Below are 27345 nucleotides of genomic sequence, written 5' to 3'. Positions count from 1 at the left end.
GCGGCGAGCCTTCGCTGATAGTATGCTGCGCAGGCTCGTGCCTCGTGGTCCCGGACTCCCGACCACTACCTACGGTACGATCGGGCCATGGCGGATATTGGGATACCATGTCATGAAAACCGTTTACGGTCCGTCTCACTCTCGAAAAATGCCCTGACCGATGGTATAGGTCAAGGTATAGGTACAAATTGTGGCTGCTCCCACCTATCGCAAACCACCCCCGTGGCCGTCAGGAATCTAACATGTCGAGCACCGGACTCAGACTCGAACTCGGACTCATCACTGGGAGGACTGCGACGCGGTAATAGTTTGTTTGTTTGTTTTGTTGGGTTAGGCCCTTTCGGTCCGATGAGACCATTTCAGAGCCGGGAGGATGATAGAATATAGAGGGAGACATTGGTCTGCGCAGGCACCCCAGTGAGGCACCGGGGTTGAGCCCGTCCAGAGGACCGGCCACCCAGCCCCAAGGCACTCACTGCACTCGGATACGGGTTGCGCTCCCTCGGGAGCAGCCCGCATGGGATAAAGACGTGGTAATAGTTTTTGTTTTGTTGGGTTAGGCTAGGCCCTTTCGGTCCAATGAGACCATTTCAGAGCCGGGAGGATAATAGGATATAGGGGGAGACATTGGTCTGGGCAGGCACCCTAGTGAGTCGCCGGGGCTGAGCTCGTCCAGAGGACAGGCCACCCAGCCCCAAGGCACTCACTGCACCCGGCTACGGGGTGCGCTCCCTCGGGAGCAGCGGTGCCGCTCCAAGGGAGCAGCCCGCATGAGATAAAGTTGCCTGTCCAGCCCGGAGGAGGGTTGCGGCGTGGAGGAGGATTTCAGTATCCTGAGGATAGAAGCACGGAACGGTGTGGTAATAGAAGGGCTGGGACAATATTTACCGGCTGGGAGTCCAGACTACACGTTATGTCAGTTTCGGTTCAGACAAATCAGGCCAATGCTAAAAACTCAGTCATATAACTAACATTTAGCTACTGCATGTCTTGTGAACTTTTACATAAATGATGCAAGAGCTACAAAAAAACTGTATTCAGCCATCTACACACTAGAATTGACGTCATATTTCTTTGAATGGGTATGATGTCATTAAAACTTCAAAGCAAGAAATGCAATGCGCTGATTTGAAGATTATAAATTTGATGACGTCATTCATCGACTACTATGGAAATTGGTTTGTTTTGTAGTTATATAACCACACTGTGCTGAACGGGACGTGATAACGGTGATAACATTTTTAGATGTTTTTATCTGGTTTTTATAGGCATCGGTGAGCCGTGAGGGCCGTGAGTACAAGCATTTGGGAATGAAATGGTCATATATTTATATACCTTTGGCCAAAATACCCCAATTCAACAAAGTAAAATAGAAAACGCAGTGCGATTGCTAATAGGGTGTTGCAGCAGCCACAGCGATCTCCTGACAGTTTCTTGGGGCTCGTGCAAGGCTATATATATAAACCGGCTCGTGTGAATTGTGATTGATATTTATTTTTTGGCTAAGGGTAAGGGTAGGTATTAGGTAACATGTGATTGCATGCACATGCAGTCATTTTCTTTTATTTTGGTAATCACTTTTGTGGGGAACATAAGACCAGTGACTAATCCAACAACAACATGCTAACTGGGCCCCAAGTGAACATGCTTGTTTTGTCGGTTGATGGTGAAAACGGTTGGAGGGTATCAGGTATGAGAAGTGGCGGCGGTACACATGGAGGTCCCCGCTTCAAAATTGGTTAATCCCTATAATATAGACATCATTCTATAGAGAAACTCATGTTTAGTAAGAATAATGTGGTTTCCAGTTATCTGATCGATAATTTTAAGACCAAAAGCTAACTAATCGTATTCTTACCACGATCTCGGTGGAGCCGCACGACGGTCTGTTGTCAACATGTCAATTGTTGTTAAATACCATTACGCAGAAATGTAGTATCTTCATAAAACCCAACACACTAGGGGAACTGTGGGAAACCGGGGTTTTGGGTGGGGGGGGAGTACTATTTTTTATGAAAAAGTGATAGATATACACAAATAATTTTGGAATTACGGTTCTGTATTTTTAATTTTTAATAGAAGAGAATTCGGTAATTTTCTTTTTCGGTAAAGCGCCTTACGAGATGCGCCAGATCTGTCGACGAATGATAGCGACTTTTCTGAAAAGTCTTCAGAAATGTCTCGTTCGTAAATATTTTCGTTCGTGCATTTTCTTTATTTTCGTTTTTTGGTCCGTGCATTTTTTTGTCTCTACATATTTTCATTCTTCGTCCAACATTTCTTCGCCTGTACTGTATATGTTTTCGTCTGTGGCCAACTCGTGGCGAAGCAGTGCAGTGCCGAAGGCAATGCCTTAGGAGAGATTACAGGCAATAGTAAATCAAATATTTTTAGGTTAAGTGGTTATGTATCTGGCTTCAGGCCGAAGGCCTGAAGCCTGATGCATGACCACTTAACCTGGAAATATTTGATTTACTATTGCCTGCAATCTATTCCTGCAAGTAACTATTTCCTTATCCGGTAGGCAAAAATCAGTAGGTTAGGTTAGGTTAGGTTAGGTTAGGTTAGGATTCCCGGTAGGCAAGAATCAGTAGGTTAGGTTAGGTTAGGTTAGGTTAGGTTTCTTAATGCCTGGTAGGCAAAAATCAGTAGGTTAGGTTAGGTTAGGTTAGGTTAGGTTAGGATTCCCGGTAGGCAAGAATCAGTAGGTTAGGTTAGGTTAGGTTAGGTTAGGTTTCTTTATGCCTGGTAGGCAAACTCAGTAGGTTAGGTTAGGTTTCTTTAAGCTCGGTAGGCAAAAATCAGTAGGTTAGGTTAGGTTAGGTTAGGTTAGGTTAGGACACCTCTTTGAATTTCATCGAGTAATAATCGCTTTTCTCAAATTTAAAGTTGTCCGCGCTTTAGACATAACAATTTGAGAACCTTGGTATTGTTTGTCATTTCTGGCTGCGATAAAAAATTGTGCACGCGAAACGCATCTGATATTTTTGCAGCCTTGATTGTTTATAAATTGTGTTCATCCGCCGTAACCAGCATGGCGTCAGCGTCGGTTGCGAGGGGTGAGGTATGTGGTGTTTTGGGGTCAATTTTGCCAGCTTTAAATGGTAAGCTGTTGCATTTTACTGGCAGGGAATGTTAGATAGTTGGATTATAGCATGTTGTGATACTAATTGGATTCATATAATTAAAACGAAAACGCTTGGGGACCTCCGTGTTTCCGCCCGAAGTGGCATACTGCCAAGTCTAGTCATTTGATCACCAAGAAGTTCTCTCTCTCTCTCTCTCTCTCTCTCTCTCTCTCTCTCTCTCTCTCTCTCTCTCTCTCTCTCTCTCTCTCTCTCTCTCTCTCTCTCTCTCTCTCGAGTCAAAATCTTGGTCACATGGTCTGCGTAAGTGAATTTCAAGAACCTTGATTACAATGCCCTGGATACCCTGTTTTCACCATCCACCAATTTACCTGCTCCCCGTCCCCCTACCCTCACAGGGCAAAGCTGGCATCACTTGTACTGGGGGTGGGGAAGGTGTGGTGAGCCAAGCTTTCTAGCTCAAGCTGCAATTCATATCAAGCACATGCAAATTTCATAGCTTTGGCTTTATTCAGCAAATAAGGCACACCCTACCTGCAACAAAAAGCAGGTGTTTTAGGCATTAACCTTATCAAGCAGCATGTGAAACTCATGCATACCCATTCAACAATCACCACATTCTCTCCTTTACAGAATAGACAGGTGGGCCAAAAAAGACACAGATCCACACACAATACCTATACAATTAGTACAAGATTAGCGCAACATACGATAGTGATCAGTGTTAGGTAACATTTTACTCTTCCCAGTGGGATGGGTCATGGGGTTCATCTGCTGCAGAACACAACTGAATCTGTGATGGCTCAGAGTCAGGTCAGGGACAGGATGCCCAATCATAAGACCCTTGAGTGAAAGACTCTCCTTTGGCTCCTGATTCACTGTCAAGTGTCAGTGGCACTTCAGGAATATCTCAGGAGGCTAGAGGCGCTAAGGTCTGCAGCATCAGCTGACAGCTCTGCCTTTATCAGCATTTCGATCAGACAGTGGAGCATCACCACAGGCCACAAGGGTCCAGATCATGCACAGAACTAGTGGACTCTTCCATTTCCATCCCAGAAACGAACATGAACAAACTGAGTGTTTCGAGCAACTCCAACCCTTCTACCAAAGGACCATACTCTGAGAGACGGACATGTCATTTCAGCAGCACAGGTCCTGTCGACATCAGCCAAGAGGGGACAAAGCACCCTAGAGTGATGGACATAGAGTGATGACTGTACACAAGCAAGCGCTCGCGAGGGATGACGTTAGAAGACGTGCTTAGCAGTGATTGAATAGAGGGCTAGGCGCCTTGCAGGACCATCTCCCACTGCTGTACCGGAGACCATGGGATCGTAAAGCGAGGGTAACGGCCTTCCATATGACGCCGTTATGTCGCACACTGGCCGTTACATGGGTGTAACTTTGTATACTTTCGAGGTCCCATGTGGGACCCCAATGCGAACATTTGGGACCCCAATTGTCATTTTGGGACCCCAATAGTGGAGGCCCCCGAGACGCACCAGCCACTACAAATGGAGGTCCGATGTTCATATAGAAGGTTCTCTGTATAAATAGGAGGCCCCTTAGATAAATAGGAGGGAGGCCCTGTTGGACATATGGGAGGCCCCCTGGACAAATAGGAGGCCCCCTGAACAAGTAGGAGGCCCCCTGAACAAGTAGGAGGCCCCCCGGAAAACAGGAGGCCCCCTGGAGAAATAGGAGGCTCTCTGGACAAGCAGGAGGCCTCCTGGACAAATAAGAGGCCCCTAGACAAATAGGAGGCCCTCTGTACAAATAAGAAGCTCTCTGAACAAATAGGAGGCCCCATGGACAAGTCAGAGGCCCTCTGTACAAATAGGAGGCCCCCTGCAAAAATAGGAGGCCCCCTGGACAAATAGGAGACCCTAGACCTAGACAAACAGGAGGCCCCTTTCACAAAAGGAGCCCTGGACAAATAGAAGGCCCCTTTCACAAAAGGAGGCCCCCTGGACAATTAGGAGGCCCCCTGGACAAATAGGAGGCCCCCTGGACGAATAGAAGGCCCCTGGATAAATAGGAGGCCCCCTGGATAAAGAGGAGGCCCCCCAAAAATAGGAGCCCTCTGGATAATAGGAGGCCGCTTGGAGAATAGGAGGCTTCTTTAACCAAAAGGAGGCCCCCTGGACAAATAGGAGGCCCCCTGAACAAGTAGGAGGCCCGTTGGACAAATAAGAGACCTCTTGGACAAACAGGAGGCCCCCTAGAAAAATAGCAGGCCCCTTGAACAAATAGGAGGCCCCCTGGACAAATAGGAGGCCCCCTGTACAAATAGGGGACCTCTTGAACAAAAAGGAGGTCCCATGGACAAGTAGGAGCTAGAGGCCCTCTGTACGAATAAGAGGCCCCCTGGACAAATAGAAGGCTCCCTAAACAAAAAGGAGGCCCTTCAAAAAAGGAGGCCCCTGGACAAGTAGGAGACCCCTGCACAAATATGAGACCCCTGTTCGAATAAAAGACCCTTGGATAAATAGGAGGCCCCTGGACAAATAGGAGGCCCCTGAACACGTAGGAGGCCCCCTGGATAAAGAGCAAGCCCCTGGAAAATAGAAGCCCCTGGATAAATGGGGACCTTCTGGAGAAACAGGAGACCTCCTGGACAAATAGGAGGCCCCCTAGACGAATAGGAGGCCCCCTGGACAAATAGAAGGCTCGCTAAACAAAAAGGAGGCCCTTCAAAAAAGGAGGCCCCTGGACAAGTAGGAGACCCCTGCACAAATATGAGACCCCTGGTCGAATAAAAGACCTCTGGATAAATAGGAGGCCCCCTAGACAAATAGGAGGCCCTCTGTAACAGTAGGAGGTTCTCTGTACGTACAAATAGGAGAACGGCGCTCGACCTGTAGAAGCTCAGCTGTACAGGGTGTTGCAGATAAATCCGACACTTGAGAGGCAAAATACGAAACCGGCAATGAAAGCATGAATATTGCACACACAGGCCTGGCATTTTATTCAGCACCAGTTCGAGTCATATGCTGCACTTCTACTCGATGTAACCGCCGTCGGCGGCGACGACCATCTCAAGCCGAGGGCGAAATGATTCGCACGCCTTGGCGACCGTGTCCTTGTCTACGGCGGCGAACTCTGCCATGATGGCGGCCTTGAGAGAGTCGACGGTATTGTGTGCGTGCTTGTTGGTCTTGGCCTCGATCACGCCCCAGAAGAAATAATCGAGGGGGTTGCAGTCAGGTGAGGAGGGCGGCCACAAGTCCGGCGACCAGTGGTGAGGGACGTTGTTGAGCAGCCACGCCAGCGTCGTCCTTTCCTTGTGCGCCGGGGCGGAGTCTTGCTGGAAGACGTAGGGGCGTCCGTTGGCGATCCTGTGTTTGTGTTTTGGGGAAGGCAATTGATCATAGAGATGTAACATACTGCCCAAACTTTTCATCGTGAGCATAGCACTCGAATAAACACGTTTTTTCCAAGTGTCGGATTTACCTGCAACGCCCTGTATGTACAAAAAGGAGGCTCTCTGTGCAAGTAGTCGAAGTAGGAGGCTCTCTGTACTGTACCTACAAATAAAAGGCTCCCTGGGCAACTTAGATGCTACACAAATCTGAGGTCACCTATATAAAGCGGGACTCTGTTGGAGTACCTGTTTGAATAAATTATTGTCCTGATATTCAAATTATTTAATCCTCGCCCGCACATGGGGGGGGGGGGCAGTGGTTGTCACTCCCCCCCCCAAGGTAGTTTTTTCTGCTCTGCGCTCAACATTTTGATTGCTAGAAGCCGGATGTTTCGTATAGCTGCTTCTCTATCCTTTCTTAGCGTCCACTGAAAATTTCAAGTTTCTGTGGTTTTTTGGTTTCGGAGATACTGATATGACCTTATTCTTCAGGTGATGTCATAGCCCAAATGACAAATACCCAATACCTATCTTGCGTTGGCTATGGGTCTTGTGAGCTTTTGACACTTTGATTTCGGCCTTTTTGCCAGTCTTACCTCCCACCTATCATGGAACATGTTGTTCGATGATGTAGAGATGCCAGGGTCAGGGTCAAGGTCAACCTAGATCGTCTAAAATATTGCGTTTTAGGCAAGTTGAATTTACTTTCGTGAAGTTTCATTGACTGTATTTTTGGTAAAAGCTTCTCAGTTCATGATCTCATGTAATATGGACACATTCACAATCGGTGCAAACATCAGTATACACACAGACACGCACAGACATACAAACACATATCATTGACCTTGACCTAACTTGACCTGAAATGACCACAGCCAGCAAAAACCTAGTCGGATAGTGTGACAAAGAGGTTCTAGCTGGCTTGGCACCACAATACGGCAGCGTCATCGGTATATGGTGAGCAGCACACGTGATATTCCAACGGGCAACGGTGAGCCCAAACAGCAACATTCTTTAGTTTGACCTGACCTGGAAGGTCAATGACTGACCTGATGAGATAAAATTTGGTATCATTGGATTCGTCTCTTCCCAAAGAATCTGTTGCTCTTGACCGGGAAGCTTAAAATCTTGTAAGAAAAAATTGTGGTGATGTAGAATAAAATACCTACACAAGCAGCGGACCAACCCATCATATACCGATGACGCTGCCGTATTGGTGCCAAGCCAGCTAGAACAGCTCTTTGTCACACTATCCGACTAATTTGCTGGCTGTGGTCATTTCATGTCAAGTTAGGTCAAGGTCAATGATATGTGTTTGTATGTCTGTGCATGTCTGTGTATGTACTGATGTGTGCACAGATTGGTTTGTGTTTCCCTATTACATGATATGAACTGAGAAGCTTTTACTAAACATGCAGTCAAAGAAACTTCACGAAAAGTAAATTCAGCTTGTCTAAAACGCAATAGTTTTAGATGACCTAGGTTGACCTTGACCCTGACCCTGACATCTTTACATCGCAAAACAACATGTTCAATGATAGGTGGGAGGTAAGACTGGCGAAAAAAAAGCCGAAATCAGGGTGTCAAAAGCTCACAAGGCCCATAGCCAACGCAAGATATTGGTTATTCGTTATTTAGGGCATGACATGACCTGAAGAACAAGGTCATATCTCCAAACCCAAAAGCCACAGAAACTTGAAATTTTCAATAGACGCTGAGAAAAGATAGAAAAGCAGTTATACAAAAAAATCAGGTTTCTACCTTTAAAAATGTTCAGTGTAGAGCAGAAAAACTAAATTGGGGGTGGCAACCATCCCCCCAGGTGCGGGCGAGGGTTAACCCTCACATTTTCTGGGGTCGACTAGATTCGTTGTGCAATGCTGTGCCGTTAAATTATTTTTTTTTTTCTATAATAAAGGCATTTTGTTTTATTGTCGAAATTGAAAAAGCCAGAAATTTTCGTCGATTTCGGACGCCGCGGGGGATATTTACATACAATGTCACCCTGCTGGCCTGGATCCACCAGTAGGGTCAGGTGACCTACCCTTTCTTTATCAAAACCCTCGCCGGCACAGGCCATTTTGCGTCCTTCGACGGCACAAGGGGGGGGGGGGTTGGTACGACCCCCCCTCGCGTTTGGCCCCTGATCGAGCTAGAGCTTCGCGGAAAAAACGAGCGTGTTGCCCGTCACGAGACGAAGCCGATGATACCCAATTTTAAGGTCCTAAGTCATCGGGTGACCTTCCAGGTCAGGTCAATGACCCGAAAACCGGGAAAATCGGGACCTGTTAGAAAGTCGTAAATTGTGGCTGCTATGTGGTTTTCCGGGGTGCTGATCACGAATATCGTGTTAGTTTTGATCAGAGATGATGTCTTTAAGCATTTAGACCAGGTCGGGTCAGGTCAGGTCAGGTCAACCGGTAGGGGTTGCGACGGGTATTCGTAATACGTGTCAACCGCCTCTGACAGCTTCGTAACATGTTACGAAGGCACAAAAACTACTTCGTAAATGTTCAAATTGTTGCTAAATTCGAATTCCGCTCCAAAAACTAGCCTAGAAACATGTAAAACTCGAAAAAGTGAGCCGAGGTCACCCGAGGTCACCAAAGGTCAATGACCTGACCTGACCTTCAGGTGAACTTGACACCCACCCTAATGTATGGGAGCGCCATCAAATCACATGTTTGAACGTTTGAAACCACAAAAAGCTTGCAAACGCGCGGCTAATGTTAGCCGACATACGCCGAATCGCGATTCCGGCCAAACATAGTCTCGGAAAAGAGGTCACAGGTTAAAGGTCATTGGGGTCAGGGTCATGAAATTTTCAGGGTAGGTGTAAAATTGATCAATGCGAGGGTACTGAAAGTTTTGTTGCGATCGGCCGCTTTTTACGCGAGTTATTCGCGAAAAACCTTAAGGGGGGGTTGCATTAACCCCCCCCCCCCTGTGCCGGCGAGGGTTAATATTAAAAAAAAAGATCATGGCATCCGAGCTGTGACGAAAAATAAGTGACCTAAATCCGATGAGAAAACTGGATTTGCGGGTACCCTAAATTTGGCTTCTGAGCCTCTGGTCCCCCAGTGAAAATTTCTTAGAGGAGGCCCTGGCGTAGTTCGTAAATTACCGCTTCCGCAATTGGAGGCCCCTAATTGCTTGGAGGCCCCCACTAAATGGAGGCCCCCTTGGACGTTTGGGACCCCAATGGTGATGTCAAAGTTTCACCCATGGGCCGTTACCGCGGGGATAATACGGTGTAGTACAGCTGCAAGCGACACCGCTACTGCTGAGGAACCGACGCAGCTCAGCCAATACGAGGGCCGCTCCCCTGTTTGAATGAATGTAGAGCCGGCATGCCGAAGATCGCGAACATCTGATAAAGGCACGAGGTGACCGTGGCGGTCGTCATATCTGCGCATGGGAACGCAATGGGGAAGCGTGAAAACTCGTCAGCGACAAAGAACAGATAGCGATTGATTATGACACGACGTCGGAAGAAGGCCCCTGAAGTCTATGTTGAGACGCTCAACGGGCTGGGCAGTCTTGATTGAGTGAGCTTGAGGCGGTCTGTAAAACCTTTGTTCTCACTCAGCGCAAGTTTGGCATGAAGAACTTGCTTCGGGCGTTATCAAATGAAAATGGCAGGTAGCGAGAACGGATGAAGTGTACCATTTAGGTAACGGCGGGGTGGCAGAGAGAGTTGTGGGCTCCACTAGGGTATCGGAGCTAAACGTCGCACAGTACGCTCTGGAGAAGGCATCGGCCGGGAGGTTTTCTACCTCTCGAACTTCGAAGTCGAGGGGGGTTTGAGTTTTGACTGCAACCGGTTTGCAGTCAGGAGAAAGGCTGGCGAACAACGAAGGTGGGGGAACAGAGAGGGTCGCTAGTCCATAGACACTTTAGTGGCGGTTTATGCCCCATAAACTGAACCGTTACACTGCCTGTGCTGTCGCATGAAATCTTGTCCCAAGATGAGGTCACATCACAGGGTTGGCAGGACCGACAGTTTTACAGCTGAGTAGGTAGGTACACGCCTAACCATAGAGGGTAAGGTCGACCAGGCAGTAGCGTAGCGGAGTGTTTGAACTGAAAGAACAGTGGCGGCCAACGATACAGTGTTTAGCCAATCACGCACATGCATGTTCATGGACAAGAGACTGGCCTATAAAGCTCTCGGGGCTACCAGTAACCAGCAGCGCAGTCGCACTATAGCCATCAACACGGACACGTCAGACAATGCAGGGCCACTGAAGACCACTGAAAATCGACCATTACCAACAATCGACGAAACGAAACAAAATTTACGAATTGTGTATGTAAAATTGATGTAGAACAAGCTACAGGAAATGGCAAGGCGATCCGCGCATTGCTGGTTCTCTGAACAATCGAGAACAGTCAACTGGGGGGGGGGGAGATGAGAAGGGGGTGTTTGACGATTAACACCCCATTCAGTCAATAGTGGATCCGGTGCTGAAATTGAGATTGCATTCAGCTGTCCGATACACGAAGTGAGCTTGTGCCTCTTTGTTTGAGCTAGATATCCATTGCAACCCACTCTGCGGTAGCCTATCCGGTGCCATTGCCACACATTGACGTGCAATATCTATCCGCTTTCCGTCCGTTTCGAGTTCGTGGGGCTTCTGGTCTGTTCGTTGAGTCGCTGGTCATATGTGCTCGGTCGTCACCCTGCAATGGCAATGCAATCCCGCCCCCTACCAGGCTCTGCAGTGCTCTGTGCTCGCAACTGGCGTGAGGGATGTACGACTGTCGACCCCCCCCCCCCCACAGTGTGTCCAAAATTGTAATGATGCGGGGAAATCCGCCCATAATGAAAAGTATAATGACATCCTAAAAATACAAATAAAAACATCCACACAGCAGTCACGACTCATCATAACAACCTCGAACCCAAACATCTAGGAGCAAGAGAAACACAAACCTCGCAAACTCTTACAACACGCCAAGACAACCATTCAAATACCCCAAATGCTCAAATATATGACCCAACTTAAACCTCATTTAACATCCCGAATATCAGGATGCCTTCAAAGTTTTATCAGTATTTAATACTTCTACATCATTTTCTCGTGACATAAAAAGGGTCGAAGTCAAGTTTTATCAAAATAAGGACATCCTTTCAGGCCTTTTTTCTACATCCTCCCCTAACGTAAAATGAATTTAGCCACACTGCCCCCCCCCCCCATCCTTCATGCTGACTCAGCGTGTGAGCGGCGGTCCTGTCAGCAGGCGGAGTGAGGAGGGAGAGGGACGAGGTCGAGTGGGACCCGAGGCCTGGCGGCGGGCCCGCAGTTGTGCAGGAGACGGGACCGGGCTCGTACCACCGCAGCGTGAAAGGTGAGATGTTATTCAACTGGAGGCTCATTGGAGCTGGCTGTGTGGCCAAGTGGTGGTTAACCTCTGTGAGGAGATGTAATTGGTATCTGGTCCATCTGGTCCTCGTTGTCGCGTGTGTGCCAGTTGACTGCCTGATATCCCCAAACTCGGTCTACGAAACAGCAATCAGCGATATGGGTTTACTGTGAAATGATAATTCATGGTATTTGTTCAAACTTACCAGAACTAGTAGGGCCTATGTTTGAAAGCTTTCGAAGATTCGCATTGCCACATTGAATGTCTCTGCCTGTTTTGATCAATGACGTCTTCTGAGACGTGTCACGAAACATTCGGAAGGAGAAAAAAAAATTGCATCGGCCCTTTGGGGTAAGCCTGACCAATTTTGAGGCCCCACGTCCGTAGGATTATATAGGTATCGATATTACTGCAGTGCAATAAGAGTGTCATGAGTCCTGAGATCTCAGGTCCGTAGGATGATTATTGATATCGCTGGCGTTTATACCGCCGCAGTGCCCTGGCTCATGACGCTCCTACCGTACGTAATAGGCCTTTCCAGACACATGTCAGTGACGCAGAGCGCGGGTTACAGCTAACATAGACCGTTAGCTGCACTCTGCCAGGCTGTCGCCACAGCCTACGTTCTGTGTGGGTTTTATGAGTCCAAAGTACGGGTGGTTGTCTGAGCGTGGCTCTGTGGAGGCCACTGAGGAGACCGCGCCGCTGTAAGGCGAAAGGTCACCGCGCTACCGTGTTTGTCTCGTGACTGCGGACGTGTCAACCCACAGTGAGCCTTTGGCATTTGCGGTGAGCTGATCAGTTTATTGGTCAGGACGGTATTTTGTGGCATTAAACGTCTGAGCTTTCTCAACGGAGTCCATTGCCGTCCGCTGTTGATAAATCTGTATTTCTTTTTCCAGGGAACCTAACGATATTTCACCATGAAGTTGAAAGTCAATGCTAAGCTTTTGCCAATAAAGGCATTTTACTTTTTCTTCTTTGGTGGTAAGTCCTTTTACCTACTTATCGATCATTAGTTAATTTGTTGTAGTTACCTCAAGAAATAAAATAGGTTGTAATGTAAAGGGAATGATTTAGTGAAGCGTTATCTGCTTTAATTTTCCTCTGACTGGTTATATCTCGCGCATTGGCTGCAATTGCAGTGTCATCACTGTAAACTGTTGCGTATCTTGCCTTGTATGCCCTCGCTGGTAACCTTGAATATGAGTCAGCCGTGACCCCTACACACCTGTGTTTGTTGGTGTTTTTGTGTGTCTGTGTTTACACTACGTCTGTGCTCTCGCCGGCGGCAGGTGTGGCGCCGATCCTGCCGTTCCTGCCGGTGTACGCCCGCCAGCTGGGTATCTCGGAGGTCGGTGTGGGCGCCGTCTATGTCGTCCTACCCGTCGTGGCGGCCCTGATGCGACCAGTGGTGGGCGCTATCGCCGACGCCACCCACCGACACAAGCTGGTGTTCTTCTGCCTGCTGGTGGTCACCACGGTCGGCTACATCACGCTGAATTTCCTGCCGGCCGCGCCACCGGCGCCGCTGGCCGCCGCCGTGCAGCTCAAGTGCGGCCCGGCGGCGTTTGTGAAGCAGTGTGCCGACCGCGAGGCGCACTGCCACGCCGCCCGCCTGACGGCCGCCGCCGGAGCCCGGAACGACACGGTTCAGTGCGCGCTGCGCTGTGACCGCTGGCCCGACTGCGGCACGCAGAGCGACTGGTGCCGGCCGGCCGGCGGCCAGCTGCCGCTGCAGCTCAACCTGTTCGCCCTGGACGTGGAGGGTCTCTGTCTGTACCTGCCGCTGAAGGACGTATCGGTGAACGGCACGGTGACGCACTACCCGGCCTGTGTGGACCCCGAGACGACCAATTGCAGTCTGAGCTGCGCCGATCGGCCGCTGATGAAGCTGCTGAACGGCCGGCCGGTGGACGCCAGCGCCTACTACCAGACGAGCCAGTTCTGGGTGTTCTTGGTGTTCCTGATACTCGCCTGGGACGGCACCTCAATCACAATACCGTTGGCCGACACCATCGCCTTCAAACTGCTCGGTGAGTTACGCTCTTTCCTCCCTCCCAACAGGGGCTGACAGCGTGAACCCATCTTCCTCTCTTGCCCACCCTGGAATGACAAACGTAGTGAGCTGTTCCGACATGACGTGCAGTTGTAAACACGTAATAAGGCATGTCTGTCTTGACATGAGACATGGGACGGGAACTGTCATAACATATGCTAAACAAGCAGTGATGACAAAGGGACACTCGAATGTCGTTTGTTATTGTCCTCGTCTGTCCATCTTGTTCCATGTTACGAGTATAGGTGACATGTGAACACGGTTTATCATAACACAGCTGTCACAACGTGATGAATAATGGATCACCAGTCACCGGTATCCATTAAACTGATGGAGCTCCTCATCTCGTGGTGGCTACTGGCTGGTATCTTCACATTCATAAGTCAAGCTCATCAAGCCTGCAAGGCTACAATAACGTCGAACCCGACATCTGACCCTCCCTGGCGACCCCCCCCCCCCCTCCCTCCCCTCTGTGCGCAGATGACCCGTCCAAGTACGGCTACCAGCGCGTGTGGGGCTCCTTCGGCTGGGGCATCTTCAGCTTCCTGGCCGGGTACCTGGTGGACGTGGCCAGCCGGAACAGCGACACCAAGGATTACTCGCCGGCCTTCTACCTTCTCATCGGCATGATGGTGAGACTATCCCGTGTTCGATGTCTCTCAGACGACGAAGATTCTACGTCGTCCGGCCAATCACGTTCCATAACCGCAGCCAAGCTCCCGCTGACCTTGAACGGGATTGGCCGGACGGCGTAGAATCTTCGTCGTCCGAGAGACATCGAACGCGGGGGTAGTGGCTTGTGGGACAGCTGATACTAACTGGACAGCGGACTTCAGTCGATGCGATTTGCATTCAGTATGAATTTTTGAGACTTAGACGCTGATATCATTATATTAACACTCACTGACTGGCAGGACCTGTGACACCACTCACTGGTCAATGTTCCACCTCACTGTCTCCTTTACGCTCTGCGCCGGTGCGTAGATCCGTGCTGCTGCGAATGTATCTGCCCAGCCTCAGTCAACTCTGAGTTAACCCTCCGGCCTGCCCCCTCTATAGGTGCTGAATATGATGGCCTGCACCAAGCTGCACGTCTCCGCGCTGAAGGAGGCCCGGCCGCGGTTCCTGGCCGGCCTGGGCGCGCTGCTGGTTCGTCCGGCCGTGGTTCTGTTTGTGCTCAGCTGCTGCGTGGTGGGAACCATGACCGGACTCCTGTGGACGTTCTTCTTCCTGTGAGTTACTAGTCGGGGAGTGTGAGACGTGCTGCTACCGTACTGTGATATTTGGAGGCTAGAAGTAGCTGATGTCATAATATGGAAAATGACGGTGATTTGTCTTTATGTAGAGCGCGCCAGTAGTGGAGTTTCTGTAGTCAAAAAATGTAATCATGAATATTTGTTTGTAACACCTCTTCCAGTTCAACCCTCATTTTCCTTTTAGCGATTCATTCACCAGCTGTGGCAGCTGGTTGTTTCATCATACGTTTTCGCGTAATACCTTTTCCACTCGCTAACCTAGCGCCCTCCCTACTATACAGCCACCTGCAGGACGTAGCGCTGGCCTGGGACTGCTCCGCCTTCGAATGGATCAGCCTGGTCTCGGGCCTCACGCTGCTCGTGCAGTGCTTCCTCGGAGAGGTGCCTTTCTTCTTCATCTCCGGTAAGAGATCGGAAACACCGCAGGCCGCCGTATTTATTAATTGGATGGAAAACTACGATATTTTGTACACTATACACTATACAGTAATAATGCATGATATTCAAGAATCAAGCATGTTTTTCGTGCTAACTGTTGAATGGACACTGCACAGTTGGAACACTGTTTCATTAGCATGTTGTCAGTTCGTTATTTACCGTAACAGTGACACAGGTGGTCAACAGCAACACAGCTATGCTCCGACTCCGACCTACAGCCCCACCCTCTCACACTCGTCTCGGCCGTCAGGCTGGGTGATCCGTAAGCTGGGTCACGTGTACACCCAGACCGTGGTGCTGCTGGCCTTCGGCGTCCGCTTCCTGCTCTACTCGCTGCTGAAGAACCCGTGGGTCGTGCTGCCGATCGAGCTGCTGAACGGACTGACCTTCGGCCTCTTCTACGCCAACATGGTCGGCTACGCCTGCGCCGTCGCTCCGCCCGGTAAGACGCAGACGGGGAGAGAAGGGTTGCTGATGGGGAAGGATGTTGTCGGGGGGGGGGGGGGGAATCTGACAAGCTTTCGCGCTGTCGGTTTTGTCCAGGACGGGGGGGGGGGCATGGGAGGGTCGACGTGTCCACGTTGTTTCAGGATGTTCATTGTTGTCGAACTTTATTTGGCCCTGCCAGATCCGTTGAGGAAACTGTATTTACCGGTTGTTCGCTTGGTTAGCGTAATCTGTGGTTTTTGACGTGTCGCCACTGAACGTTGGAGACAGTCCAGTCGGAGTGTTTGCAGTGTTACCACACCAAGGCCAGTGATCTTTGGCATTTATTCTGCAGGGATTGGTCGGAGCTACTTACTAGCATACCTCTGCTACCGTCAGTCATGGCGTCTAAATACTGCAGGGTCTGGTTGTTGTTTTTGTTTGTTCCCTCCAGGTCGACCTCGGTCGACTGTAGCCTGACCGCTCTGCAGGGTCCTGAACGCGGCCGCCAGGGCCGCGATAACTCTGTCGCTCCGCACCTCCTCCCGGCAGTGGTCTTGATGGTCCTGCAGGGCCTGGTCGGAGCTGTTCACTGACACACCCTTTCTACCCTCAGGCATGACAGCCACGCTGCAGGGCCTGGTCGGAGCGTCCTTCGAGTGTGTCGGCGTGGCGATCGGCAGCGGTTTTGGCGGCATCCTGTACGGCTCAGTCGGCGGCGCCATGATGTTCCGGGTAAGTATGGAGAGAAGTCGGCTCTCTACTCGTGATCACAAAGAAGAGGAAAGGATACAACACCCGCTCTTTTTTTCGTGATTTTCAGCATTGTTCCGTGGCTCCAGACCAGGTCCATGCCTGATCTTCGATGGGCAGTTATTGCAGTCCGACTTGGGGACTAGGGAATTGGGTCTTTATTGACAGGCTTTATGAAGGCTGTAAACTAATTTCTGCTGATCCCGCCTCTCCCAGTCCCATATTTTTCAAACAAAACCTTACAACCCCTGTCGTCTCCTTTGTCAGATATTCGGCCTTATCTCCGTGGCGGCGTCCGTCCTGTACGTGGTGCTCCACTGTATCACCAGCCGCTGGTGTCCCGAGCCGGCAAACTCCGGCTCCGACGCCGACCGCACAGCCACGCCGGACAGCATGCTGCGTGAGATGAAGCCCATGGACAACCGGGCGGCGCCGGAGGGGTCCGAGGCGCCTCTAGTGCCAGAAACACCCAACGGGGACGCCTAGACCGTGTGAGTGAGGGTGACAGGGTGAGGGTGATTGTGACTGAATGGCGTGGTGTAGGTGTTCATTGTTTTCCGACACCATTTATCATGGTGACAACGTTTTAGTTCAAAGGTAACAACTCAGTGACGCTCATATTCACCAATGCGTGAAACAGTGCCAGCTTGCGGCATTTGTTAGTCAATATCAGTGATATTTTCTCATTCCGTTCCAACCTTCAACACGACGCTGTATTTTCTCACATGACAATGGTCTCCAAGATTGGAACGGAATTGGAGTCGCCCATCTTAGGGACACTGAGCTTTACTTTGCCGAAGTGATCAAATACATCTTTTATAGAAAAGGATTGTGTATTGTGTGGACCCATCCCCTAGTGAAACACACAAGGGAATCCCCAAAACAGGTACTGGCAATTGACATGGCCAAATAACACCCAAGGCACACGATAAACCCATAATTTGTATCACATGGCGGTGCGACTAGCGCACCTTGATTTTCTGTCCTCCCTCTACCCGGAACAGCATATGCCAGTAGAGCGCCAGCCAGCAGTAGACCACGCCCACTGCACAGTAGAGTGACGTCATCAGCAGCGGCAGGAACGGCCACCGGCCATCCAGGCCGAGCGCCCGGTGTCCAATGACGTCATACACGGCCACGGCCGCCAGACCGGCCAGGTAGCCGGTGTAGGCGCGGCTGGGCGGGCCGGCGGCGGCCGGCAGCGCGTGCGCCGCGTACCCGGCGTGCAGACCGGCCAGCAGGAGCCGCGCCGGCGCCTCTCGGCCGGCGAACAGCAGCGGGCCGAGCGATACGTGAGCGGCCGCCGAGAGCAGCAGGTAGAGCCGCGCCTCCGGCCCGCTGCGCAGCGCCAGCACCGCCAGAGGCACCACCGCCAGCAGCACGGCCTTCTCGTGCACGTGCCAGCCCAGCAGGAACGAGCACAGCGCGCACTGGACCAGCGCGCGCAGGAAGGCGGCCGCGTCGGCCGGCCGGCGCCACAGGGTGACCAGGGCGGGCAGCATGGCGGCCGCGCTGAGCGTGAACGTGGCCGCCGGACGAACGGCAGGGAGCAGGGCGTGCTCCACGTCCTGTACCAGACCGCCGGTCATGGAGGCCGCCCCCGAGCCGGGCACCGACACACCGAGACGCCGCGCTGTCAGACAGAGACACACAGTCGTCAGACATAGAGACAGTGACTGAGTACCCGACAGGGAGACAGTCTACGATAGAAAATGAAGCTGCAGTGGGACAGATAAAGTTGGTAATCATGGATGAAAGGACTTTGAAAAAGGGTCAGGATCTACACACTCAAAATATGTTTAATGCGTCCCTAGCTTAAATTCGTCAATTCTTTTACAAGACATCAAAACCGCCTAACATATAAGCAACCCTAATTGAGTGAAGTCCAAAGTTTTCGTGCCAGATACCATTCAGCAATGCTGTCTATCCTATCACACCGATACTCACCACCGAACACTGCGAGCTTGTCAACCAGGTTATAGAAAACCCAGATGTTGGGAGCCCAGTAGGCGTGGCACAGTCCGCGTTTGAACGGGAACAGACGGGACATCAACTGCCGGACAGAGATGAACACGTTATAGGCCCCAGATGAGACATGACGAGGAATTGGACACATATAACTAATAGACGGTGCCGTAGCGTTGCCATCAAGCCCGACCGAGGGAGGGCTGCTAGGTTCGAGAGTCACCGAACCAATTGACAGGAGGATGGATGGGGATGTCGGGGAGGTAGGGTCAGGGAAAGGGTCGCACCGACTTTGGCCGTTGGTCCACCGGTACTTCCTTCCCCCGTGTATCGGTACTTTCAACAGACAGCGTGCGTTCGGCATCCGGACAATCGGGGAGAATTTTTCGGGATCAGAGAGAATTATCGGGGATCACGTTCGGTATCGCGATAACGGGGCGTTCCACGACAAATCGACAAGTGCCCTGCAGGCTGCACCCTCATATTTTTTTTTTTTGCTTAAAATTGGTCTAATGGGTTGTGATGGGCGGGGAAGCCAGCTGTGGCAAGGATTTTTTTCTTCGAACAACGGTTTCTGAGATACATATAGCCTCGGGCAATTCCTGGAGGTCGCGCTGCAGCCCTATGTTTGGCGGCCTATAACTAAAAAACTATTGGTTTTATACGATAAAAACTTTATATGATTCAACTCACAATCAACCAACAAACATTTTGGCTATCTCGGATTCTCAATTTTTGAAAATTTTGATCACGTGACCTTTTGACCTATTTTTCGAAGAGTGACCTTGATATTTTCCCCACTGAAGATTGAAGCCTTATCAATTGTCATTCATATGCGAAAATAAAAAAAGTGGCTATCGCCCTGCGTTGACCTCAGGTCAGGTCATTTTTATGACCTGTCCATTATTACGAGCAGGAGCGACAGCGAGATCTCGAGAATAAAGCAAGATAGCGACAATCGGTAAACGGTGCAGGGTACACACGGATAAGGTCTATGATTTTTACTGAGGTCATTTTCAGGTCAGGTCAAAGATGACGTCACAGGAGCAAAAAGGAAGTCAAAATTGCGGCACTACATATATATGAAGTTTTTCTCGAATAACTTTCAAGGTATCCCAGCTAGGAACAAACTAATATCACCATCGTGATCCTCTCGTCGATCCGCATCGAAACACATGTATGTTGACCTCGAAAGTCCACAACCCCTTACACCAGTTCTCAACGAAAAATAAAATATGAGGATGCAAATTTAATTTTTTATTTGTCGATATGTCGTAGAACGCCCGTAACGAGACATGCTGAAGATAGGCGCTCACCAATAATTTTCCGCCGGGGAATATCCAAACGATACTATTTTCCGGATGCCGAAGGCACGCTAAATAGCATACATGGCTCATATTGTGTTTGCAATGTGTCGAGCGTCAACCAAGAAAATACGGCATTTTTCACACCACTAACCTCAGTCGGAAGCTAAAAAAGATGCATCCTCTTCACCCAAGCACCCACTCTCCGCTCTGCGACCAACAAGAGGGAATCTTCCGAACTCACCTGGGATAGCTGGCCGAGCGCGACGAACGGCGCCAGAGACAGGCCGAACACACCCAGCACCACCAGACCCAGTTTGGCAGTGTTGGCGAGCTGCGGGCGAGGCAGCCAGCCACCGGCAGGGATCGTCACACAGTAGTTCCGCAGCAGGAACACAAAGTAGGCCGGCGCCAGGTACAGGAAGATGTGCTTCATGTTCAGCAGCACCGTGAAGAAGAACGCCGACTTGAGGAAGCGGCCCTGCGGAGAGAGGTGTGAATTTATGAGAATCGCAGGCTAGGCTCAGTTTGGTTCACAAGTGACGACTTTTTTTTAGAAGTCACTTCTCACTTGAAATGGGCACAAGTTTCGGGAGCGTTAAATACTAACACGAGCGTAGCTTTTAACGCACAATAGGTATTGTTATCCAGGAAGTACCAGAATCAACCACCAGTGTAATAAAATTGACAGCCACGACCTCATTGCAGTATTCAGCTCCACATAACGACAACATTCAGTCTGTCTGACTCCCGTCCGGTCTCACCTGCGTCATGTGCGCGTAGCTGATGAGCAGCAGTCCGATCAGCAGGCCGTTGTACTGGAAGTGGATGTGATCCACCATGATAAGACCGGCGCTGCCCAGAGTCAGCGCCGCCAGTCGCACCCGGGGAGAGGTCAGGTAGGTCCCCTGGCCGGGGACAGTGTCCGCGCACCTGGAGGGTAAATACATCACACACTGATTAGAGCGTGTTAGGTAGGTACCCCGGCCGGGCACGGTATCCGCACACCTGGAGAGAGATAGACAATAGTCATAGACCGTAGACGGGTCAAAGGGAGTCACGTAGGTCCCCTCACTGGGCACGATGTCTGTGCACATAGAAAGTGACCATATACTCAAAAGCCTACCAGAGAGAGGTCAAGTACCAGTAGCCCTGCTATACGGCTGTTCATTTTTCTATTAGGTGAAGGTGGAAGCTGCTGCTACTATGGGGGGAGGGGGTAGGCCCATATTCCCTGCTTACTTTTTTACGCCGACCAGAAGCACAAAGTCGCTAGCGATGACAGTCAGGCGTTGAAACAGGATCGTGGCTGGCGAGGCGTAATTGAGATTCTGCACCTCCAGCATTCTGCAACGTGACGTCGGCTCGGTCAGCGGGAAAAGCAAAACAATCATTGATGCCAATAACTATTGACGTATAGGTAGGGGCATAGACCTCTGTATACCGAGGTCTATGGTAGGGAACATTTGCAGTTATAGTGATCAAACATTTCTTCATTTCCTCAATGTCGGCCACCAGCTTAGTCTGTACGCTCAGCAGAATGACGCTTTCTGGCTCAGAAAGCGTCCTGCGTAATTAAGCGTAACTAGCGTCCTTCCTAATTCTGAGCAGAAAGAGTTTCAGAATGCAGATCTGCACTCAATCATATGACGTTGTAGAATACACAAACTCAGTGCCAAAGGTACCACAAGACCAAATTTTAACACCAAACATCCCATTTCGGCACAGACATTTACTAATTAAAACCGAAACATATTAGTTAGTTCTGGTCTCTGGACCACAATGATTGCATTCGACAAAACAGATGTCAGAACCGGAGCAGAATGCCTCAATTCACCAGTATATTGAATCAGTGTTGAATAAATGAGATAAAGAAATTCAAGAAAGATATGCAGCGCGGAGTTTTAGCACTAGCCTGGGGTCGAAGAAGGCGGCCAGCTGCGACAGGCAGTACTCGAACCAGGCGAACAGCGGCGGGTAGTCCAGCGTCCACTCTGACGTGCTCTCTGTGTACCATTGCTCCAGCGGCAGGGAGTGTGTGATAGCCAGCCAGTTACGGTGAACCTCAAAGTCCGTGCTGCGGCTGAAATGGGAGTAATGACAGCGCCAGCCATAGCTCTAAACTATACTTAACTTTGTGTCTGATATCAAATGGCAGTTTGTATGACATGTCACGTTGAAGGAAAACCACACTTAATAAAGCTATGTTGATATTTAAATATTTAATGCATAAGAAATGAAGAGCCACATTCACTGTAAAATGCCATTCACTCATGCCTTGTAAAAAGTCTAATGAGTGACACCCACAGACCAAGGCTTAATATGTAAAATACTAATAGAGTCCTCATTTTCATATAGAGTCTAGGGATCCCTTCAAAGAAGCACATGAACTCTTTTCATGGCATTTACATGTAGCACATCAACATCAACCATCGATGACAGAGCGGTTCAGTAGGTATACCCTGTATGGTTTTCTGCAAATAGGTATCTCCGGATTGAGTGAGCTGATCCGGCCTAGACACGGCGCACCCTTCTCTTCACCTTTGAGACACAGTTCACTTTTTCTGACACAGCTTTTAGCTCACTTTCAGGGGTCATTGAGCTATAACGTCAAACTACGCAATTTTCGGCAGTAAGCGGCGATCTTTTTGTGATCTGGATATCGATACCTGCCATTAGTGTCGCGACGGAAGAGGGTAGGCAGGGCAACTCCCCCCAAGCTCCGACCAGGAACCACCCGTACCCCTGAGATCGATGCACATCCGATGAGATTTTGGGGTCGGGAAAAATGGGGGGGGGGTAATTTTCTGGAAATGGCTGCGAAATCGGAATCCGCCGAAGTTGCCAGTTGTAACCAGAGTCGGGGTCAGAGTAATCAAAATTTTATAGCTCTTTCAGATGCATGAACAGGATTTCCTCCCCTCCATCCAGTTGTTTAGTTCAATCTGTAAAACAGGAAAGAACATGACTGATGCAGGTAAAAGCTGTTTATTCGATATTCACAATATCAAAACATTGTTTCTGTGTCTCTGACCTGACCTGTGACTTTGAGAGGTCATCAGTTACCAGTATGGATTCAGATCAGGAAAAATTAGCACATTCTCATGAAGAGCACTGAGTACCTAACTACTTTTTCTACAAAACCCAATCTCAATTTGGGAGGTAGCAAATGCCAGCAAGAATGAGTACAATGATCTTTACTTACTATGCTGGGATCAGGAGCAATTTCAAACAGCTGGTTAGAATAAATACTTCATAAATAGAGTCCATTCCTGAAATAAGAGAACGTTTGTTAATGGAAAATATTGTATTGATTTTTCTTTTGATTCTATTGATCATTACTTATCCAAAGACAAAAAAGTACCTATGACAATAATGTCTGTCAAGATTGTGTCTGTACAGGACCACAGCATTCCACTGGCATAAGTTGCAGTGCAGACTGCAGATTAACAGCTTGTGGTGTGAAATTTGTGTGGATAGCTGTGAGCCCTTGGTGATACTGTGCTGAACTGCTGTGCTGGTGCAGCATTGTCTGAAAAATGATACACAGGAGACTTACAAGCTGACAGGATCGGCCAGAGAAAAAAATTTGTGATTTCCTCCATTTGCACCCCTTAACCTTCGCCCCAGTGGGGGGCATATGTTACCACCCTGTCGCGTTTTTTGCGTGTGAATAAAAAACCGCGGCGCGTAGCGCCTCGACGCTTGGGGTAGCTTTTGGTACATCAATTTTGGACAATGTGTGAAATTTTTGACCCCAGGTCATGTCAGGTCAGGTCACCAGGTCAAGTCAACTGACCAAGCCTAAAAAAAAGTTTGCAATCATGTCCAGCCTGCAGTGTTTGTCAGAAAGGCTTTAAACTTGGTGGATTGCATGCTGTTATGGGCGCCTACAATTTGTATATCTCGGATTTTTAATATCCGTGACCTAAGGTCAGTTCAGTGGCGTGACCTTTCCATTACAAGTCAATGGAGAAAAATGAAAATGCCTCTAGATCCGTGTGTACGCATAGGAACAGTCCAAATATTTCAGAATCATAATGATTTAGTCCACTTGTGATGACCAAGGTGTCATTTTTGCTGATAGCCTCTAGACAGGTCATCCGAGGTCACTTGAGGCTACAAACAGTTCTTTGCCAATAACTCGCGATTGGAAAGAGATAGAACGCTGGGGATGGTCTCATTGTGTTTGCCTTGTTGAGACGCATCGACTGATATGCAACATGACCTTTTCCGGTAAGGTCATGACCTTGACCTGAGGTCAAATTTTCAAGTTGACCTTTCAAGGTCAAATTATAGTTCATTCGACGCGTCTCGGCGAGGGGAACACGATTCTGGCAATAGAAATGTCGTGGCTTTTTGTAGTCGAAAGTTATTGTCGAAAAACACTTTTCGTAAAAACAGCTATTTTTGGAGTTTATGCCCTCTGGAGGCTAAACCGTTGACCTGAGGTCAATATTGATAATGACCTTTTCAAAAGAAGAGTTCAAAAGCTATCGTTTGCTGTTCCATGCGTTTTTCTAGCTACCATAGTTCCTGAGATAGCGGCATGTTTTCTGAAAAATATAATGACAATTGGCAAATTTTGACCTTTGATGACCTCTGGTGACCCCAATATTGCTCTAAGGTGAAAAATGACCGAAATACTTTCAAACGTACACATTGAGAGCTATCGACAGCTTTTTACCGCGTCTTTCTAGCCCTCTTAGTTTTTGAGTTAGAGGTGGGTGGTAACATATGCCCCCCCCCCCCTCACTAGGGCGAAGTTGGCTGAGACCGCCACTGGGGCGCGGGTTAAGAGCTGAAGAAACTCACCAAACAAAACATGAATTGAAAGAACACATCCTTCTATGGCTGAAAAGTGAGACCACACAACAATACTTACCGTAAAATGGGGTGTTAAGGGACAGTTTTGAGGTGTTTTGTTATATAACTCAAGAATGGTTGGAGATAGAAGCATCAAATTGTCAGCATTTTATGTGGAATTTGGTGCTTTACATGCCTGCCACATTAAAGTTTTTAAGATTTGTCCTGCATATTATTTTTTATTATTTTTCATCACTGTCCCTTAGCACCCCAATGTGGGGTGTTAAGGGACACCTATATTATTCCAAGAAATGGTCATCAAATGCCCACAATTGGGGTGTGGAAGGGCACACAATTTATTTATTGAAATGTTTTGCATATTCTGTCACAAAACAAGTCAGGTTCATTCACCACTAATGACCTTTTTAGCCAATTACGTGTAATGCAGTTTACGCTTGTGGAAAGTGTGCTAATTATAAGGTAAACAGAACCAAAAAGTAATCTTCTGTCATCAATAAAAACCCATGTTGAAGCTTGTCACTTGTCATTATGTTGCCCTCTTTGTTTTAGCCTTTTTATGATGACATCACATTTACTTACATCAGTCTCCATTGACCCATCATTGTAAAAGAGAGTGTTGAGATGTTTTGTTACATAACTTAAGATGTGTTCGAGATAAAAGCATGAACTTGCCAGCATTTTATGTGGAATTTGGTGTTTTCCATGCCTACTTAATTAAATTATATTTAGATATTATTTTTTTATTTTTTCTTCCCTGTTCCTTAGCACCCCACATCGACCTCAAAATATGCATGTATCCGGAAAAGAGGAAGAGGATGATGAATGAATGGGTGGATTTGCACAAGTTTTTCATGAAACATGTGCAATACATGTGACAATACACCTATGCATTCATTTTCCCTGTACACCCACTAGTTTATGTGGTACACACAGAGTTTTGGAGATGTTTCAATTTTGTGAAAATGTAGCATGATTCTCAAATCCATTTTTGAACCAAATCACTTGCATGAAAAACCATACCATTTTCTCCTATGGTCAAGAGCAAAACAGTGTCAACTACCACACTGAAGTTTTTATTGAACCTTCTCAAATTAGGAAGTTAATATGACTCAAAGTTTTTCCCACGCAACTGTCCCTTAACACCCCACTGTCCCTTAACACCCCATTTTACGGTACCTATGGTACTTCTGATTTATTAGCATGAAATTATTGCATCAACAATTTTCTGTTAATACATGGTTTATAATAATAATAATAATAATAATAATGATAATAAAAATACACTCTATTTCAATTTCATTCCATCCATGAAACACGTGAGCACACACGGAACACACACCACATCACAACAGTCCCATACTTTGGACGTCAGTGCTCAATAATGCACTTTGACTGTGATGCAAACACATTTACAATATGGCATGAGTGCTGTTCACGGGCACCTGCGGTGACTGGGATAGCTGCGGTAGATCTCAGGCTGTAAGTCACGCCCACTTGTGTATGCGTCATCATGCGTTCGTCTGCGGCGGCTGTGTCAATGTTGCGCCCAAGTAACACGAATGCGCAACTGCCGCACCACTTTGTATGACAAATGGTTCCTGCGGCCGCTGCGGTCGGATCGTTTCGACCGCAGGAGATGCAGGCGACCGCAGCCGACCACAGCCGTATGACGTCACACCACCCGCCCCATCCCCACTTTCAATGACGTCATTACCCGGCTGACCGCCGAGCCGCAGCTACCACAGCTACCGCAGGTGCCCGTGAACAGCACTCTGGTTTGTGACAATATGGCATGGTTTGACTCAATTTTGAGTCTACACTGCAAACTGCAAAATGAGGATAGGTAACATCAAAAATTGAATTTCATTGCTGCTCAACGAATCACATGGCCCACATGGCTACAAACAGATTTCCATGTTGTTCTAAAATCAATGCATGCAGCACAGCACGAGGAATTTCAGCACAGCATGGGGAAATGAGCATGAGAGATAACTGACTGGTCATATACTTGCAAAAACAGGAAGCTTCAAAAACAAACTCACCTGAATCTTAAAACTCATTGACGGATGGAATATGCAGCTCCACTCGTAAATACTAAATGCAACTTAATTCTGATCCCTCCGATTCCTCGAATAAACTCGAATAAACTCGAATAAAATCCCAAAATATCGATCCGCTTCAGCCTTGGTTTCAGCGAATACAGCCAAGGCCTACAGCGAACGACTGAAGCGCTGTTCGAATTATGGGAATGCTGTCAATTTTGCCATATATGGTACATGCTTGCTAGCGTTTCTCGGCCTTTCATTGGTGTAAAGCTGGCTTCACGTTAAATTCGCCAATAAAAAGGCTTGAAAGCAGAAAGTATGCTGATCAGCCAAAGAGATCGAACAAAATTCGTCACCTGTCTTGCGCCACGTCACGAAACTCTTGCGCCCTATTTGCAATCATGACTTCCATTAAAACACTGCACAAACACGAGTCAACCCATTATTTGCCCATT

General features: G+C 48.6%; 2 protein-coding genes across 8 annotated transcripts; one reads left to right on the top strand and one right to left on the bottom strand.

Annotated features, from left to right (window-relative positions):
* Positions 1-1201: 1201 nt before the first annotated feature.
* LOC122393077 (major facilitator superfamily domain-containing protein 6-like) lies at positions 1202-17578 on the top strand. 6 transcript variants are annotated; one of them, XM_043388696.1, is made up of 10 exons: positions 1209-1290; positions 11695-11802; positions 12720-12804; positions 13113-13853; positions 14357-14508; positions 14936-15108; positions 15414-15535; positions 15821-16012; positions 16613-16731; positions 17017-17578. In XM_043388696.1, the coding sequence occupies exons 3-10, from the start codon at positions 12741-12743 to the stop codon at positions 17233-17235; spliced, it is 1782 nt and encodes a 593-aa protein (XP_043244631.1). In that variant the 5' UTR covers positions 1209-1290; positions 11695-11802; positions 12720-12740; the 3' UTR covers positions 17236-17578. The 6 variants fall into 6 exon arrangements, with proteins under 6 accessions (XP_043244633.1, XP_043244631.1, XP_043244630.1 ...); XM_043388695.1 differs by having other exon boundaries at positions 1215-1229; positions 11692-11802; XM_043388697.1 differs by lacking the exon at positions 1209-1290 and adding an exon at positions 1459-1514 and having other exon boundaries at positions 11692-11802.
* On the bottom strand, positions 17405-27068 carry LOC122393078 (probable dolichyl pyrophosphate Glc1Man9GlcNAc2 alpha-1,3-glucosyltransferase). 2 transcript variants are annotated; one of them, XM_043388702.1, is made up of 8 exons: positions 26888-27068; positions 23224-23290; positions 21934-22101; positions 21261-21365; positions 20783-20951; positions 20263-20499; positions 18697-18802; positions 17405-18382 (listed from the first exon to the last, which is right to left on the bottom strand). In XM_043388702.1, exons 2-8 carry the CDS (start codon positions 23286-23288, stop codon positions 17712-17714), a joined length of 1521 nt encoding a protein of 506 aa, XP_043244637.1. In that variant the 5' UTR covers positions 23289-23290; positions 26888-27068; the 3' UTR covers positions 17405-17711. The 2 variants fall into 2 exon arrangements, with proteins under 2 accessions (XP_043244637.1, XP_043244636.1); XM_043388701.1 differs by lacking the exon at positions 26888-27068 and adding an exon at positions 26022-26044 and having other exon boundaries at positions 17564-18382.
* Between the last annotated feature and the right edge of the window lie 277 nt (positions 27069-27345).

This window comes from Amphibalanus amphitrite, unplaced genomic scaffold (assembly GCF_019059575.1).
Source record: "Amphibalanus amphitrite isolate SeventyFive unplaced genomic scaffold, NRLGWU_Aamphi_draft 000514F_arrow, whole genome shotgun sequence".
Classification (NCBI taxonomy): domain Eukaryota; kingdom Metazoa; phylum Arthropoda; class Thecostraca; order Balanomorpha; family Balanidae; genus Amphibalanus; species Amphibalanus amphitrite.
Note: the sequence above shows the minus strand (reverse complement) of the source record. Positions and strands in the feature narration are given on the sequence as shown.